The sequence below is a fragment of the Mauremys reevesii genome, linkage group 1, assembly GCF_016161935.1.
Source record: "Mauremys reevesii isolate NIE-2019 linkage group 1, ASM1616193v1, whole genome shotgun sequence".
Classification (NCBI taxonomy): Eukaryota; Metazoa; Chordata; order Testudines; family Geoemydidae; genus Mauremys; species Mauremys reevesii.
The window spans coordinates 311,264,026-311,282,822 of NC_052623.1; the positions used below are offsets into that span (position 1 = coordinate 311,264,026).

At 45.5% G+C, this 18,797-nt stretch overlaps 1 protein-coding gene across 2 annotated transcripts in view; it reads right to left on the reverse strand.

The window, feature by feature from the left end:
- BMT2 (base methyltransferase of 25S rRNA 2 homolog) overlaps positions 1–12,867 on the reverse strand; it is a 61,334-nt gene extending 48,467 nt beyond the window's left edge. The window contains exon 1 of one of the 2 annotated variants that reach the window (XM_039509710.1): positions 12,606–12,867. In XM_039509710.1, coding sequence (XP_039365644.1) covers positions 12,606–12,744 — 139 coding nt within the window. In that variant the 5' untranslated portion in view covers positions 12,745–12,867. The remainder of the gene's footprint in view (positions 1–12,605) is intronic. The other variant, XM_039509692.1, reaches the window with a different exon arrangement.
- Between the last annotated feature and the right edge of the window lie 5,930 nt (positions 12,868–18,797).

The following is an 18,797-nucleotide window of genomic DNA, read 5'->3' on the forward strand; positions in this document are numbered from 1 at the left end:
TCTGGTTCCTCACTGAAATAGTATATCAGTTTACACAACACGCTGATCATCAATAAATGGCAACAAACATTGTCAACTAGGGCAGTGGTTATCAGCTGGGGGACCTCAGACTATGTCTAAGGGGGCCATGAAAGGCTGACATTACCATAGAAAAAGGGTTTTCAACCTGTGGTCTGTGGACTCTTCGGGGTCCACAGACTATGTCTAAGATTTCCAAAGGGATCCGCACCTCCAGTAGAATTTTAGGGGTCAGCAAATGAAAAAAGGTTGAGAACCACTGAGGTAAGGCAATGTTAGGTTAAAAAATTCCTAGGGAAACTCAACATGACAAATTCCACACTGTTCTTAAAATGAGTTGTCAGCTCAGACTTGATAGTTTGAAAATAATAAAATCAGTCTCTAGACTTCAGATACATCCACCTACTGTACCAACACTATTTTAATACAATTTAAATGATTAAAATAGAATGTATTTTTACATTATAGTCCACTAATTGATGCTCTCATCCTATCCCCATTATCAGAGGAAGTTAACATACAACTTATCCAATTCTCTGCTGTAAGTACACCTCTACCCCGATATAACGTGACCCAATATAACATGGGTTTGCATGTAACCCTGGGGGGCTCCAGCAGCAGGGCTCAGGCGGCTGCGGGGAGCTCCGGACCCTTTAAATCACCGCTGGAGCCCTGCCGCTGCTACCCCAGAGTTGCGGCAGCAGGGCTCGGCCAGCGATTTAAAGGGCCCAGACTTCCCGCAGTGGCTGAAGCCCGGGGCTCTTTAAATCACCGCTGGAGCCCTGCCGCTGCTACCCCAACAACAACAGTTTCACCTATAATGCGATAGGGATTTTTGGCTCCCGAGGACCGCGTTATATCGGGGTAGAGGTATATCTGGTATGCGATGATGGAAAAATACCCAGTGCTGCATTATGTAACAAGTATGCCCTTTTGGTGCTACAGTACTGGAAAATGTAGCTGTGGCTAAGCAGAGAAAAAAATTAATTAAATTAGGAATGCTACCCACTATCTTATTCCACTTAAAACATTCAGCATGTTCAAAATTCTAGAAGTTTACTAATCATCTGCCTTCTTCTCACACAACATACTTACTATTTCAATGGAGTTTAAACTATGTTCCAAAACTAGTTTGTCTAATTTTATACTTGTCCAAAATGGAATATACTTGAAGAATTATTTACAAGAAAGTAAGGGTAATTAGATACTTATTTCACTTACTAGAAATATTTGCTTTACAAACTTGAACTTACATTTTGTGATCTAATCTGAAAAAAGGATGACACTGCTAACAATGGCAAAGAAATATGAGCAAGCTTTCATTTAGTTATACGTTCCTCTGTCTGTCAACACAAAACTCTTGAGGCTATGCAGTAAACGTTGGTGTCAATTTGCTGTCCCATAAATTTCAGAAGAAAATTCATAGCTGATGACTACATTAGTTAACTCCCTCACTTAATTTTGACGTAATATTATAATCGCTGGTTTATTTTTAATTTGATCTTCATAGAAAATTGCAAGAGTTGCAGTATAACAGTTCTTTAAACATACAATTAGGGATGTAAAAGGTTAACAGTTAACCCCAATGGCTGGAATGCGCCCCCAGCTACAGTCATGCCAGGCCCGCCAGACTTGCCTCGGATCATGGTTAATCGATTAAATATAAATTTTAATTGGTTAACTGGTTAACTTTTTAAACCACTATTTACATCCCTACATACAATATCTCTGCTATTGCTACAGCAACGCTAATAAAACTTTCCATAGTTTATGTTATCCAAGGCTGATGCAAATTCTAGTTCATATCTCATAAATCAGTACATTTAGACTACTTAAAATATCTTCCATTTGAGCTTATATAACAAGAGACCCAGTCAGACTACTTTATGCTGGGCCTCAAATCAGGGGCGGCTCTAGCAATTTTGCTGCCCCAAGCACGGCGGCACGCCGCGGGGGGCGCTCTGGCGGTCGCCGGTCCCGCGGCTCTGGTGGACCTCCTGCAGACGTGCCTGCGGAGGGTCCGCTGGTCCCGTGGCTCCGGTGGAGCATCCGCAGGCAGGAGGTCCACCGGAGCCGCCTGCCACCCTCCCGGCGACAGGCAGAGCACCCCCCGCGGCATGCCGCCCCAAGCGCACGCTTGGCGCGCTGGGGTCTGGAGCCGGCCCTGCCTCAAATGAATATTCAGTACACACTGCATAAATAGGTGTACAGTACAGACCCAAGAACACAAAAGCAAATGAAGACATTTGTTAAATTGATATCATGCACTGACCTGCAATATCTGTTTCAGAAATACTATATATAAAAAACATAAATATACCAAAAATACTAGTCTTGGAATAACTTTTTTGTTATATGAAAGCAATGCTTGAAAAGTACATAACGGATCACATGACCACCTGTTGCCTATTTTTGGAGTCTTTCACAGGAGGTCTAGGGGTTTTTTTAGAATTGTTTGAATCACAGATGCATGCGTTTTGGGTTTTTTTTATTATATCTCAATTTATAATACATTTCGCTACCAAACATACTTTGACAGTTACAGATGTACTTTCCCTCTGTTTTCAAAGAGGCTTTTTGTTTGGTCACTTCCTTTTTGCAGTTATATCTGTGATGCCACTGTTCAGGCTGGTAGAAACCCAATAATATAGTTTGTTACTTAACTTCTGCAGATACACAAAAAGGAGTACAAGTAGAGCATGAACTATGGTAGAGTACAACAACAAAAAAATGACAACAACTTGTTTCTTAGGAAAGCACCTTCCAGCTCTCAAACATTTATTGTTGTAAGGTCAGTCAAATTTTGGGGCTTATTTACATGAAATCATTACTAAAAAATTAAAGCCTTAATGCACTGCTGAATCTGATGGCTATTGTTTGAAAATATAACTGCTGGTATCTACAATTATTTTCCTCTTTCTAGAGAGATTAAAACAAATGATGAACGGCACTGGCTCTATGATAATATTTAAATCTAAGTTTTTTAAAAGAAACTAGAAGTAGTAATTCTTATTAAACTGATGTTATGTGTTATCTATAGAAAATTAAGTGGCTTTGGTATTGGTGATCTTTACAGACATTTTTCTTTCTTTTTAAAGAAAGTAAGACAGCCCAGTATTTTAGTGCAATATCCTGTTTTGCTTTTTTACCCATGGTCAAATATCTTTTTAATTCTTCATAGAGTATCTAAGGGGAGTTTTTCAAAGGCACTCAACTCCATTGGATTTTGATGGAAGTAAGGCACTTAACTGGCCTTTGTAAATTTCCCATCTAAACTATGTTTAAAACCTGCTTCTCCATGGATAATGTTGCACAGAAGACACTTATTCAAGAAGTAGTCACATGACTGTACTGCTACAAAAGGAAGAGTTCACTTACAGAGGAGATCTGCCAACAGTTATTTTTGTAAACATAGGGAAAGAGCTACCTGCTTTGCAAAAGTGATTTTTGGTTGGGGTTGCTTTGTTTTTTGTTTTTGGTTTTTTTGGGAGGGGAGGGGGGGAGAGATGCTAGCATGTACACATAACCCTTCTTTCCTGTACTTTTTTAAGTTGCAAAATATACACTTTACATTCTTTTTCAAAGACTTAACATTGTTTAAACAAAGGATTTTTTTTAACAATGGGGAAAATTTGTTTTGACTTTATTGTGGTCAAGTGATTGAAAACAGATCAACTGAAGGGCGAAGATAAGCTCTACAGAGCTGTAAAAAAAAGCTTCAGTGAATGACAGCTGAACTCAAACAGAAGTGATGACATTTTGATTCTATACAGCACTGCTGAGAAGTGCTATATTAAGTGCTGGCAGTGCCACTTGTAGTTAAGATTGCCCAACACTTTCCTTTAGAAGCAGTGTTTGCAGTGGCTTATAAAACTTTGCCAAACTGTTTGGGCTAAATTCTTCCATGCTTGGTGACTGCCTGAGGCTGAATTTTTTTGTGAAGTTTCAGCTAAAAATGTTTCAATTGTTTCTGGAAACGTTAAGGGGAACAAGTTTTGCCTATGTTAAAAAAAATCTGGCAACTGAGTAGTTGAGAAGCTGTATGGCCACCAATCATGCTGTGGAAAAGAGACCAGATTTTTGGAAGAGGGGTCACACCCTAGTGTCACGGTTTTGACTTTTGCCAACTCTGCCACCCAAATTTGGCAAAGTTATAAGCTTCCGGGGGACTTATAAATGTAAGTTTGCATATGCTCAGTGTAGTCTTCCTAGAATTTGGCTGCCAGATTCTCTGGAGATTCCATGTGCATTGAGTTTGCTTCATCCCCATAAAGCCTGTCTGCCTAATGAACTGCAACTGTACCTTCCCCGTGGAGCAATTGATGGCTGCAAATGCTGAGCAGGACTTTCCCTACAACTGCTCCTCCTGGCTGTCGTGCCAGATACCAGAAAAGAGAACAGGAAAAATGTCTCTCGTATACTCACACTGTCCCCTCCTTTCTTTGCTGTGGAAAAAAAAGTAGGTGATCATGTGATTCAAGATCAGAGTGCATATTCAGGAAGGGGCAGAATCAGTGTGGCATGGGCAACCTTAATTCTATTCCCTAACTTTTGAGTGCTTGCCTTTGCAACCTTAGCATTCTTTTAATATAGTTTTTGGGGATACAGTTAATTATACATTAAATTTCACACTTCAGAGTTGAGGGTGATTTTAGTTATCAGTTTTATTTATTCATTGTTATTTACTTATCTGAACCACAGAAGTCTATAATAGTTGCATGCAGAGGTTACCTTTTAATTATCAGGTAAATTGGTCAGACATGGCTCAAGTGCCAGCAATATGCAGATAATGACACAGCTCCACCTATCCTTCATCACATACAACCACATCACCACCATCAAGATGGCCCAGTGCTTGCATGAGATCAGCTCATGAATGAAAGATAACTGTCTCAAGCTGAACCTGAGCAAAACAGAGCTGACAGTGGTGGGTAGAGGAAAGTATTTTGAGGAGTTTGCAGCCACAGTGTCATCTCATTTGACTGAAAGTTCACATCCATAATTGGTCAATTAGTCTGTAGTCTAGGAGTACTCTTGGGTTCCCCACTGACCCTTAAACTCTCACAAGGCAACGGACATGAGTAATGCTTTCTACCATCTCTGGTCAGCTAGGAGACAGCATCGCTTCCTGGCAGACAAAGACCTGGCCTCAGTTAATCATGCCTCCATCACCTTTTAGCTGGACTACAGCAATCCAATGTACCTGGGGGTGAAATCTTCAGGACTTGGGAAACTCTAACCGATACAAAATGCTGCAGTGTGTCTCCACAGCAGCACAGGCTATCATAAGCAAATCACATCTGTCCCCGGCTCTCTATGCTGGCTTCCCATAGAATTATGACTCAAGTTGAAGGTCTTGGTTATCTTCAAAGTGCTTTCTGGCCTGGGCCCAGGATACCTAAAAGACCATTTAAAGCTCCAGGATAAAGATGCTGGTCAAAAACTTTGTTCCTCTGGCATTGCTGAGAGTTCCATTATAAGAGTAAAGCTCATCTGGGCAGAAGACAGAATCTTTTCTGGGTTGGTCCAAGACTGCAGAATCAACTCCCCCAGAAGCTAAGGACTATCATAAACCTCACCACTTTCACCTCCAAGTGCAAGGTGCATTTCTTTGACCTTGCTTTCTCAAATATAAACACACAGCAACAGGTATATTGAATAACCACCACCCAACCATAACAAGAAATTCCATTCCATGTTTCTCCCTCGGGTAAGAGGATCAGAGACAAACAATGTGACACAGATGTGTAAGCACATTGTTTACTGTACTACTGCAAGGTGCTCAGACACTACAGCGAAGAGCATGGTATTAAAACCTGAATACAAAAAAATACATTCCTACTCCGAGGACCTTATAGTCTAATACAGTGGTTCTCAACCAGGGGATACACCACTCATCTAGTGTTTCTCAATCTGGGGGTTGCAGCACCTGAGGGGGGGTGGTCATCGAGAGATTGGTTGGGGGGGGTCACAAGTGCAGGTCTGGCATTAGGGGTGATAACCAGGGCAGCTAATCAGGGGGCACCGCAAAGCTAAGTTACATGCTTCAGCTCCACAGCCTGGGGGTCAGCTTCAGACAAGGCTCACAAGTGAAAAACAGGCTCAAGTATCACACTGAAATTCAAGTACAATATTTATATTCCAATCAATGTATTTTATAATTATATGGTAAAAATAAGAAAGTAAGCATTTTTTCAGTAAGGGTAGGTCTATACTTACCTGCCGGGTCGACGCGTAGCGTTCGCCTTCTCGGAATTCGAACTATCGCATCTAATCTAGACGCGATAGTTCGAACTCTGAACGCGCTCCCGTCGACGGGGGAGCCGCGGACTTCGATCCCGCGGCGTCTGGACAGGTAAGAAGATCGAACTAAGGTAGTTCGACTTCAGCTACGCTATTCGCATAGCTGAAGTCACGTACCTTAGTTCGACCCCCACCCTAGTGTAGACCAGGCCTAAGAGTGTGCTGTGACATTTCTGTATTTTTATGTCTGATTGTATAAGTAAGTAGTTTAAGTGAGGTGAAACTTGAGGTACGCAAGACAAATCAGACTCCTGAAATGGATACAGTAGTCTAGAAAGGTTGAGAACCACTGATCTATGATAAACAGTTCAGATGGGGAACAGAAGTAGAGTTTAAGGGCAAGATTACATTCACACAAAATGAAATTATGAAATAATTGAAGTTTATGCATATATAATGTTCCTTCCTCATTTTCTATTTTTGAAAGCATGTTTTGTATCCAATTTTATTTTTCCTCTTTTTGTTAGAAGTTTATTAGATTTTCTGAGAGAGAGAGATAGTTTAAGGCCAGATCAGGTAGTCTCACCTCCTGTATTTCACAGATCACCAACATCATCCAGCACTTGTACAATGAATCCAACAACCAAAATCAGACTGAAGAACCACAACCCAGAGACTAGACTATTATGTGCCCCAGGCAAGAATTGGAGGGACTCAGATGAACTAGTGCCCGAAGCTGCTGTAATGTCAGGAAACTGATTAAGTGAGATAAACCCAGATAACCCTGGCAAGTGATCCAACCCACACACTGCAGAAGGCGGCGAATACCTCGCCAATCCAGGTCACTGCCAATGTGATCTGTGGGAAAAATTCCTTCCTGACCCCATATACGTTAACGGTCCGGCCCTGAGCACATGAGCAAGAACCAGCCAGCCAAGCACCTGGCAGAAAAGGCTCAGTGCCACCTAAGAGCCCTGGCCCTCCTCATCCCATCTCCAGCCATGGCCATCCCTGATATTTCAGAAGGAGAATTCCTAAATCAGCCCTTTTATCTAATAACTTCAGAAAATTTGTCTACACTTGTGCAGAAGTCAATGGCCTGAAATAGTTTTAAACAGCTTATTAAAAATTTAGGATAATTTGGTTGAAGTGTTTAACCACTATTGATAAGACTCAACCACGTAACAATTGTTAAAGAGAATTTTAAATGAGACTAATATACACTGATTACCTAACCCATATTTAAGCCATTTTAGACTGAAACTATTTTAAGCTTTGCTTAATAATGAATCCGAAAATACGGTTCAGAGAGGAGTGTGGACAGGGCTGAAGGGTAGTATAATCACAAAGCAGACTGTTATATGACCATTTTCGCTTATCCATTTTTCTGCAAACAACTTTTCCCTCTCATTTACCAACTAAAAACCAAAGGCAAACCCAACACTTGCACTAGAAGTGGGTCAGACTGACCATGCCCTGCAAACAGAAAAGGGAAGTATTGGTTAAGAGATGCAAAGTAAAGATCTGGAAATAAAAATAAAATGCATTTTTTGTGGTGAGTGTTTCAGAGCTACAGAAGAGAAACCACCATGTTTTCCAGTTTCATTTACAGATTAAAACAGGTTTTAACACAGGGGTTAGGTAATGAGAGGTTGACATGGTTGTCACAAAGAAAATTAAATAAATTAGAACTAATATGGTAATCCATCCTAGAGATTAGTCACATTACAAATAAAATTGCCAATATGTGGGCCCTCTAACATGCAACAACAGTGCTGTTGAAAATGGGAGAAGCCTAGACAAACATGGAAATGAGCCAAGATGCAACTTTGAGCAAAGCAACTTCATAGAACAGCATCAACTTTTGAAAGAACTGCCTGGCTCTCTGGATGACCTGTTGTTAAATAAGCCTTTCTTCAGTTACATACATTCAATTAGACAAGATTATCTTTTAACTAGGAACTGCAAACTAAAACAAACATTGCTTTCACATTTAAACATAAACATTTAAAACTGGTTGAGGCCTGCATTAGCCTGTAGTATTAAAGGATGCCAATGTCATTTTTATACGGATTCATTTTTTTTTATTTTATTTTATTTTTAAAAGAAAGGGGAGTCACGGCAGGCAATAAATCAAAGTGAGGTCAGTGATGCCAGCTGTAAACAAGTAAGGTAAGGCATGAACTTGCCTTTTAAATTCACTCAATAGTAAGTAATTCCAGTAATCATCTCATTCACATCAGCACTGAAATCTGCTTATTAGAAATAAGTCTGTATAACTGCAAAGAATTTCATCTAAATGGCTTGAGGAAAGGACCACTTCACTTTTCTCAGAACAAAGTAACTATTAAAATCCCAATGACAGTATGAAAGTGCATTCTCTGAGAATCATCTATATTATGGTAAGTAATTATAGAGTTCTCACTGAGGAAGTTGAGCATGCTCCCTTTTTCACTGCTAGCTCATTGTACACAGTACAGAACCACTTGTGATTTCATATATTAAAAGTAAAGTTCTGTTGGAAAGTCCACAAAACAGCAACTTTGGTGTGGCCTGCTAGATACCATTCATGAGATGGAAATTAGCTTTACAGAACAAGGCTTGACAAATGGGGAAGTAAAAAAAATACTGAAAAAAGCCTAGTCACTCTTAGATCTTAATGCCTTTATCAAATATTTTTGAAGAAGATCAGCAGCTTCATTATTATTTGCATAAAGCCAGCTGGGTGCACTGCCTTGTGTCTACCTGGTGGATGTACATGTTTAAGGATTTAACTTTTGCTTTGTTTTCTGAACGTTCCACACTGACATGGAAATTGTAATGCGGGTGTACTACCAAATGAATGTAGCCTTTTGCTTCTTTAGTAAGCTGCCATTTTGGATTTCATCAAGATAGTTATATAGAATAAAATGCATATTAAGAAGGCAATACAGAATTCTGAAAGCAAGAATTTTCAGGTACTGTAAGTTCACGAAGATGTTAAAGTTCTAGAGAGGGAGATTCCCAAGCATGCTTTTGGAAGGTTAGGGTGTAGTGGAGAAGATAACTGAACAGAAGATAATTATTTCAACTTCAATGTGAAAAACTAATGATACTGATAGCTAGTAACTCATGAGGATTACAATTGATTAGATTATAATACTGGAAAGCTCCATGTCGTAGAAGTATGATTTGTTGAACAGTTTTGTTATTCCTCCTCTACCCCCCCCCCCAAAAATACATGACACTGAAGTTCTCACTAATGTGTAAGATGCAGTACATGAGGAAAATCAAACAATAACTGTGCATTCTGAATAAGACGACTAGTATTAGTACCAGTAAATTATTCCCTACATATTCACTTGCTATTAGCAAGTAAGAATTGTTTCCTGGGCAGAGGGATGCTTACCACAATTTCTGCAGAATTTAAGCTTTCATAAAAATTTTTTTATGACAATTAAAAACGTTAGCTGAGGGTTTTTCCACACCAGGGAAAAGGCTGAGAATAATTATTGTAGAATAGCTACTGCTGAATGGATCAACCTAATTCACAAAAAGGCACTTTTAGTGCAAAATAAGAGTGTCCACCCAGGGAGTTAGTGCCAAATAACTATTGCACTTTAAATCAGGGCTTTGGAGCTGTGCTTCGGCTCCACTCCAGCTCCAGGCAAAAGCCTGCAGCTCCATTGCTCTGGAGCTGCTCCGCGCTCCAGCTCTGGGCTCTGCTCCAAAGCCCTGCTTTAAATTCACACTCTAGCTATTTTATGCTAACTTCTCCATGACATTTCTGTGTAGAAAAGCCCTAAGTGTGACCTGGTGTTGTCTTTCTGAATCTGCAGATAGGCTGAAATAACAGAAAGGTGTGAACTGCCAAAAGCACAAGTCCTGGCAACAGAACACAGTTTGAGCAGCTAAGGGCTAGTCTACACTGGCAATGCTTTAATGTGGCGCTCTCCCAGCACTCTAAAAAACAACCACCTCAATGAGAGACGTGGCTCCTAGCGCTGGTGCACTGTTTACACTGGCGCTTTACAGCGCTGAAACTTGCTGTGCTCAGGGCGGTGTTTTTTCACACCCTGAGCAAGAAAGTTGCAGCACTGTAAAGTGCCAGTGTAGACAAGCCCTAAGCTGTGTGTGTTGGTGATGGTTCCTCAGCATGGAGGATAAGCTTGAATGGAAGTATGTCTCTCGTCTGGCCACTATGCATAAGCCTACACTGTATCTAGGAATGAGCTTCCCAGCCCAGTTGACAGACTTACGGTAATGGGGCTCATGCTACTGTACTAACAATAGCTATATACACTGCAGCTTGGACTGGAGCTTGGGTTTTCAAGACTGAGAGGAATAGGGGTGGGCTTGAGAGCCCGAGTGCCAGCCTGAGCCTCAATGTCAAAGCAACATTTACACAGCTATTTTTACTCTGTGGACTCAGAGAGAGGCTCACTCCCAGATGTAGTGTAGACATCTATCCACTGAATAGCGAAGACCAAATCACATGCAAATTTGGGCTAGGAAGCAGAAGAAACATGTGTTCTCAGAATTTGGGGAGTCCCCACACAGAGCAGCATAGTATCAGCTCTGCAGCAAGATGGGCTTCAAGCAGCCACAGATTAAGAGGCAGGAATTAGTTTGAAATGTAAAGCACTTTGAGACCTAAAGATTAGAAATGCTATACAAGAGCTAAGTATTAGCAGTATTGTTAGAACAGTTTCCATTCCATTAATATTTTTGTAAAATATACAGGCTATAGCTCAACCAGAAATTATGGCCCTGATGCAAGAATTACTGGAGGAAATAGTATGGCCCCTGTTTTGCAGGAGGTCAGACTAGAGAATACTATCAGAGGGGTAGCGGTGTTAGTCTGGATCTGTAAAAGCAGCAAAGAGTCTTGTGGCACCTTATAGACTAACAGACAATACTAGTCCTTTTTGTTCTAAGGATCTATTAATCTCAACTTTACAGTTTGCCTTATTCTAAATCTTCAAAACTGCTATGTCTAATTTCTGGGATGCTTCTGCTATCCCAATCCCACACAATAGTGTGCACACATCTAAAGCTCTCATGGAGAAGGATAAAGCAAGCATTTTTACAAGTGACCTACCTCCTAGATCATATGGCAAGGGCTGTTAGTCGGGTGAGATAATATACTTCATAATGTAAAAGTTTGTTGCAAGAGCTCACTACAGCATCAGCTATTGTTTTATGAGGAGTGAGACTGATGATACACAGATTAGACAGGTTATATTGCACTTGGTTACTGATATAAATTAATAGCCTATTTTTACATCACAGGGTATCATTTATCCATAGAACTTCTTCCTTGGGATGTGCAGACAACAGAAGCTCAGAAATTTGAGCACTTCTGGGCCAGGAAAAGTAGCTTTGGGGGGGAGGAAAGAAGAGAGAGAGACATGACAGACAGCCGCCGCTGGACAAAGGGACACTTTGCCAGCTGCGAGCAGCCCAACTAGCAATGGAGCAGGGTTCTGCAGGATGAAGCACCGCGGGCACTTACGTGCACAAACACAACGCTCCAGACTGTGAGCAGCGCCTACAGCCGCACGCAAAGGATGCAGCTCCCCACCCCCGGTTCAACTGGGGGGAGGGGGCGCCACGAAAAGAGACAGGCGACCTGGGCCCCCTCTTTGGGGGAATGCGTCTAGGCCCCCCTCCTTCCCAAGCCCTAACTGCTACACCTAGAGGGAGCTCCCTGGGACCGGGCTCCGTGCAGGGGGCGGCTCCCCGGGCCCCGTGCAGGGGGCGGCTCCCCGGGCTCCGCTCCGCGCCCCTGCCCCCCGGGCCCCGTGCAGGGCGGCTCCCAGGCCCCGCTCGCGCCCCTGCCCCCGGGCCCCGTGCCCTGCCCCCGGGCCCCGTGCAGGGGCGGCTCCCCGGGCCCGCTCCGCGCCCCTGCCCCGGGCCCCGTGCAGGGCGGCTCCCCCCTGCCCCCGGGCCCCGTGCAGGAGGGCTCCCGGGCCCGCTCCGCGCCCCTGCCCCCGGGCCCCGTGCAGGGCCTGCCCCCCTGCCCCCGGGGCCCGTGCAGGGAGGGCTCCCGGGGCCCTGCTCCGCCCCTGCCCCCCGGGCCCCGTGCAGGGGAGGGCTCCCCGGGCCCCGCTCCGCGCCCCTGCCCCCGGGCCCCGTGCAGGGGAGGGCTCCCGGGCCCGCTCCGCGCCCCTGCCCCGGCCCGCTCCGCGCCCCTGCCCCCGGGCCCCGCTCCGCGCCCCGGCCCCCCCGGGCTCCGCGCCCCTGCCCCCCCGGGCTCCGTGCAGGGGGCGGCTCCCCGGGCCTCACGGGCAGCTCTAACCGCCCACCCGCTGCCGCCGAGGGGCTCGGTGCGGGGGCGGGCCCAGCCGTGCCCCGGCACTTACCTTCCCGGTACTTCCTGCGCAGCCGGCGGTGGACGCTCTTCACCACCCCGGAGAGCTTCTCCTGCTCCAGCTTCCTCTCCTGCTCCGGGGGCTGGGTCAGGGCCGCGGTGGCGGCCCCGGGCCGCGGCTCGAGCTCCATAGTGTTACCGCGGCTCCGCCCCCCTCCGCACGCAGCCCGGCTGAGAGCGCTGCGCTGCGCTCTGTCTCTATGGCAGGTCGGAGCCAGCACCGGGCATGCGTGTCATGTGATGTCCCGCGTTGCCTGCTGGGAACTGTAGTCCTCAGTCATTGACAGCGCAGGGGCCCTGACTCACTGGCCAGGGTCAGAGGCGGAGCTGCCTGAAGCCAGTCTTGTGTGCAGTGCAGTGGTGTGGGTGCCAGGACATTAGAGAGAGACAACGTGGGTGAGATAATATCTGCTATTGGACCAACTTCTGTTGGTGAGAGAGGCAAGCTCCTGAGCCACACAGCGCTCCTCTTCAGGTCTGGGACCAGGACTCTGAGGTCACAGCTAAATGCAAGGTGGAGCAGATTGATAGCATAAGTAGCTATCACATGTTGTACGGGATGGTTCAAGGTGAAGTGGCCTGTTAACACCTTTGCAGTCATAGGACAAAAGGGGGAATTAGTGGGGTGCAGATTGTTGTAATAAGCCATAAATCCGACGTCTCTAGTCAGTCCATTATTTTTAGTGGCCAGCAGAGTTATGAATTTAAGCTCCCAGGCTCATCATTTGAAAGTGTTGTACAGGTTTCCTTTGAGGATGAGTACTGTTAGCTCAGCTATCAAGTGATTGCTTTTTGAAAAGTGTTCACACACAAGTGATAGAGTTTTTGTCTTGTATTATTTTCCTTTTTCAGAGTGATAGCTGTGTTAGTCTGTATCAGCAAAAAGAATGAGGAGTAGTTGTGGTACTTTAGAGACTAACAAATTTATTTGAGCATAAGCTTTCATGGGCTAAAACCCAACTCATCAGATGCATGCAGTGGACAATGCAGTAGGAAGATATATATACACAGAGAAAATGAAAAAATGGGTGTTGCCATACTAACTATAAATAACAAGAGTAATCAATTAAGGTGGGCTATTATCAGCAGGAGAGAAAAAACTTTTGTAGTGATAATCAGGATGGCCCATTTCCAATAGTTGACAAGAAGGTGTGAGTAATAGTGTGTGTGTGTGGGGGGGAAATTAGCATGGGGAAATAGTTTTTAGTTTGTGTAATGACCCATCCACTCTCAGTCTTTATTCAAGCCTAATTTAATGGTGTCCAGTTTGCAAATTAATTCCAATTCTGCAGTTTCTCATTGGAGTCTGTTTTTGAAGTTTTTTTTGTTGGAGTATTGCGACTTTGATGTCTAATTGAGTGACCAGGGAGGTTGAAGTGTTCTCCAACTGGTTTTTGAATGTTATAATTCTTGACGTCTGATTTGTGTCCATTTATTCTTTTGCGTAGAGACTGTCCAGTTTGGCCAATGTACATGGCAGAGGGGCATTGCTGTCACATGATGGCATACATCACATTGCTAGATGTGCAGGTGAACGAGCCCCTAATGGTGTGGCTGATGTGATTAGCCTGAATAGATATGTGGACAGAGTTGGCAACGGGCTTTGTTGCAAAGATAGGTTCCTGGATTAGTGTTTTTGTTGTGTGGTTTGTGGTTGCTGGTGAGTATTTTCTTCAGGTTAGGGGGCTGTCTGTAAGCGAGGACTGGCCTGTCTCCCAAGATCTGTGAGAGTGAGGAATCGTCCTTCAGGATAGGTTGTAGATCCTTGATGACGCATTGGAGAGGTTTTAGTTGGGAGCTGAAGGTGATGGCTAGTGGCATTCTGTTACTTTCTTTGTTGGGCTGTCCTGTAGTAGGTGACTTGTGGGTACTCTTCTGGCTCTCTCATTCTGTTTCTTCACTTCAGCAGGTGGGTATTGTCGTTGTAAGAATGCTTGATAGAGCTCTTGTAGGTGTTTGTCTCTGTCTGAGGGGTTGGAGCAAATGTGGTTGTATCTTAGAGCTTGGCTGTAGACAATGGATCATATGGTGTGGTCTGGATGAAAGCTGGAGGCATGTAGGTAAGTATAGTGGTCAGTAGGTTTCCGGTATAGGGTGGTATTTATGTGACCACCGCTTATTAGCGCTGTCGTGTCCAGGAAGTGGATCTCTTCTGTGGACTGGTCCAGGCTGAGGTTGATGGTGGGATGGAAATTGTTGAAATCATGGTGAAATTCCTCAAGGGCTTCTTTTCCATGGGTCCAGATGATGATGATGTCATCAATGTAGCGCAAGTAGAGTAGGGGCGTTAGGGGACGAGAGTTGAGAAAGCGTTGTTCTAAGTCAGCCCACCTTAATTGATTACTCTCGTTATAGTTAGTATGGCAACACCCATTTTTTTCATGTTCTCTGTGTATATATATCTTCCTACTGTATTTTCCACTGCATGCCTCCGATGAAGTGGGTTTTAGCCCATGAAAGCTTATGCTCAAATAAATTTGTTAGTCTCGAAGGTGCCACAAGTACTCGTTCTTTTTATTATTTTTCTGTGTGAGTTCATTCGAGAGCCTAGTGATTGTCTGGTTTCACCCACATAGTTGTTGGGGCAGTTAGTGCACTGGATGAGGTGCACCACATGTTGTGATAGTCATGTGGAAGACCCATGGATCTTGAAAGGTGTGTTGTAGGGGCATGTGAGAGTGCTGATCATTATAGCAGTGGAGATATGTCTGCAGGTTTTGCATCTATTGTTCTGGCAGGGTCTGCTGGCACTTTAAGTTGGTGTGTCCTGTTCTGTGGGGAGCTTGCTTCTGATTATGAGCTTGGAGAGGTTAGGGGGTTGCTTGAAGGACAGAAGAGATGGTTCAGGAAAGATTTCTTTCAGGGGTGGGGTCTGTGATGCTGTATGGTTGAAAATGACCATTTGTATTAGTGTTGCTATCAGTGTATACATTTGAAACAAAATTTATACAAAGTGTATCTTATAAGATACTAGTTGAAAGGTTATGATTTGCTAAGTATGATTATCCTGTTTATATGCAGTATTATCTATGTATCTGAAGTTATGAATATTGGCTATGTATCTGTATCTTACAGATGTGTTATGTGCCTGGATGATGCACCCCCCTCCCCGCCCCCTGATAGATTTACATCATAACTGGACAGCTATGTTTTGATGGCCCATTAAGGACACTCCACTCTCACAATGGGCCATTGAAGAAACTCATCCTGTCCAGACAGCTCTTCTTGCAGATTCCTCAGACAGCAAGGAGCCAATGGCCACCTCCTATCATTTAGGGGATGGCTACACTTGTGAGTTAGAGTGCATTAAAGCAGCCCCGGGCACTCTCACGACGTGTCCACACTCGCAAGGCATGCAGAGCGCTCTGACTCCGCGTCTAGCGCTCTCCTGGTAATCCACCTCGGCGAGTGGAATAATATTTGATGCACCCCCGCTTGAGTGCCGTGGCGCCAGTGTGGATGCCCTGGTCTGTTAATGCGCTCTGATCATCCCCCAGAAGTGTCCCACAATGCCTGTTCTAGCCACTCTGGTCATCACTTTGAACTCTACTGCCCTGTCCTCAGGTGACCAACCCTCAGACCCGCCCTTTAAATTCTCTGGGAATTTTGAAAATCCCCTTCCTGTTTGCTCAGCCAGGCGTGGAGTGCTCTCAGCGAATCTTTCCAGGTGACCATGCCTCCACGCGCCAGGCGATCCCCAGTATGGAGCAATGGTGAGGTGCTGGACCTCATCAGTGTTTGGGGGGAGGAAGCTGTCCAGTCCCAGCTGTGCTCCAGCCGTAGGAATTACGATAGCTTTGGGCAGATATCAAGGGACATGATGGAAAGGGGCCATGAGTGGGACGCACTGCAGTGCAAGGTTAAAGCAGGGGAGCTGCGGAATGCCTACCGCAAAGCCCGCAAGGTAAACTGCTGCTCTGATGCTGCCTCCTTGACCTGCCATTTCTACAAAGAGCTGAACACTATACTTCACTCCAAGTACCACCATGGACACTTTCAGAGCCCAGTTCAACAAGGCAGGAGGAAGAGGAGGAAAGCGGGAGCGAGGGTGCTGAGGAGGAGAAAGACATCCCGACATTCCTAGATGCATGCAGCCAGGAGCTGTTTTCAAGCCAGGAGGAAGGTAGCCAGTCGTGGTGGCTAGTGCTTGGGGAAGGACAAACACCAGAGGAGGTGCCCAGTAAGCGGTTTTTATTTTGAGAAGGAAGTTATTCGGTGCGGGCTCTTGGGGTAAGGAGGGTTATGGCTGCATGCATGCCTAGACGTGGAATAGGGCATTGATGTGCTCTCTCACATCACACCAATTTTAGGCCTGGCTTCATGTGAAAAATTCAATCTGGTAACATGGGTGCTCTCACTACAAGACCATACTGAACCTCGCTATGAGGCACTCTTTCGAGAATATCATGACCTGTTTCAAGGGTTGGGTTGCTTGCACGTGAACATACAATCCCGATAAACAGGCCCCTCCAGTTATCCATCCATGTAGAGATGTGCCATTTGCACTCTGTGACAAACTCAAGGCCAAGGCTATCAAGATGGTGGCGGAATCGGATGAGTTGTTTGATGAAGAGTCTGTGTTGCAGACAGACAAGATAGAGCTGCAGAACATACTGTACACCAGTGGCTCTCAAACTTGGGACGCCACTTGTTCAGGGAAAGCCCCTGTCGGCCAACACGTCCCTCGGCCTGTGCTGCTTCCTGCAGCCTCCATTGGCCTGGAGCGATGAACCACGGCCAGTAGGAGCCGCGATCGGCTGAACCTGTGGATGCGGCAAATAAACAAACCGTCCCACCAGGGTCTTTCCCTGAACAAGTGGCAGCCCGACTTTGAGAACCACTGCTGTACACCATGTCCAGCAAAGTGGAGGACCTGAGCACGTGCAATGACCCGATTGGCAAGAATGCCACAACACTGCAGCATTCCCTCAACGTGCTCCACGTGCTGCCCTTGCCTGCAGGCGCCGCCCCCCGCAGCTCCCATTGGCCGGGAACAAGGAACCATGGCCAATGGGAGCTTTGGAGGTGGTACCTGCAGATGAGGGCTGGGTGCAGCCATCTGCCACCCCTTTCCCCAGGGGCAGCAGTGACATCCGCTTCCGGGAGCAATGCAGGGCCAGGTCAGGCAGGGAGCCTGCCTTAGCCCTGCTGCACATTGCTGCCACCCTGGAGCCGCTCAAGGTAAGTGGTGCCTGGCTGGAGCCCGCACCCCAAACCCCTCCTGCACTCCACACCCCAACCCCCTGCAGCACCCCATACTCCTCCTGCACCCCAACCCCCTGTCCTGAGCCTCCACTGCACACCCTCCTGCACTCCAATCCCCTGCCCTGAGCTGCCTGCCACACTCCACAACCCTCCCTGCAACTCTGTCCTGAGTCCCCTCCCACACTCCGCACCCCCTCCTCCACCCCAATCCCCTTCACTGAGCCCCCTCCTACACCCCAACCATTTGCCCTGAGCCCGTTCCTGCAGCCCCTCCCAAACTCCGCACTTCCTCCCGCACCCCAACCCTCTGCCCCAGCCCTACATTCATGGCCCTGCATGCAAGTTCCCCAACAAGATGTGGCCCTTGGGCCAAAAAGTTTGCCCACCCCGTGTTAGAGGCTTTGGCACTGCCAAACTTGTTAAAGCACTACAGCCATTATACCCATCTTGGACCTGGAAATTAAGGCATGCTTAATGAGGTGACTTGAAGCCCACGACTGGCATATCAGCCTCTATTTGCAACCATGCCACTTTAAATTCATCATCTATAGATGCTCCTTGTCAGCAAGAGTTTCCAGTGGGTGCAAAACCTTTTGACATGTGTGGATGACTCCACTACAAAGCGTATACAAGAAACCATTTTTAAAAAAAACAAAGCTGTTTCAGCTGGTAGTTTTGCCCCCTTTGTAGGCGGGGCACAATTTTGAAAGCTATTGTGTAGGGCTATCAATCACAGTTAACTCATGCAATTAACTCAAAAAAAATTGTGATTAAAAAATTAATGGGCTAGCACCACCTTTGATAGGCACCTTCCTGCAGCCTGGATTTAGCTAGAGGAGAGGTTTAGGACACACCCTTCTCTTCAGCATCTCCCACTGGCTAGCTTAGGTAGTTTTGTGTCTAGCATGCAGGCTTCTGTGGATCGCATTCTAAGGAGCCTGTCTCTCCCTATTCATTGTATAGGGAGGCTAAGGGCCTA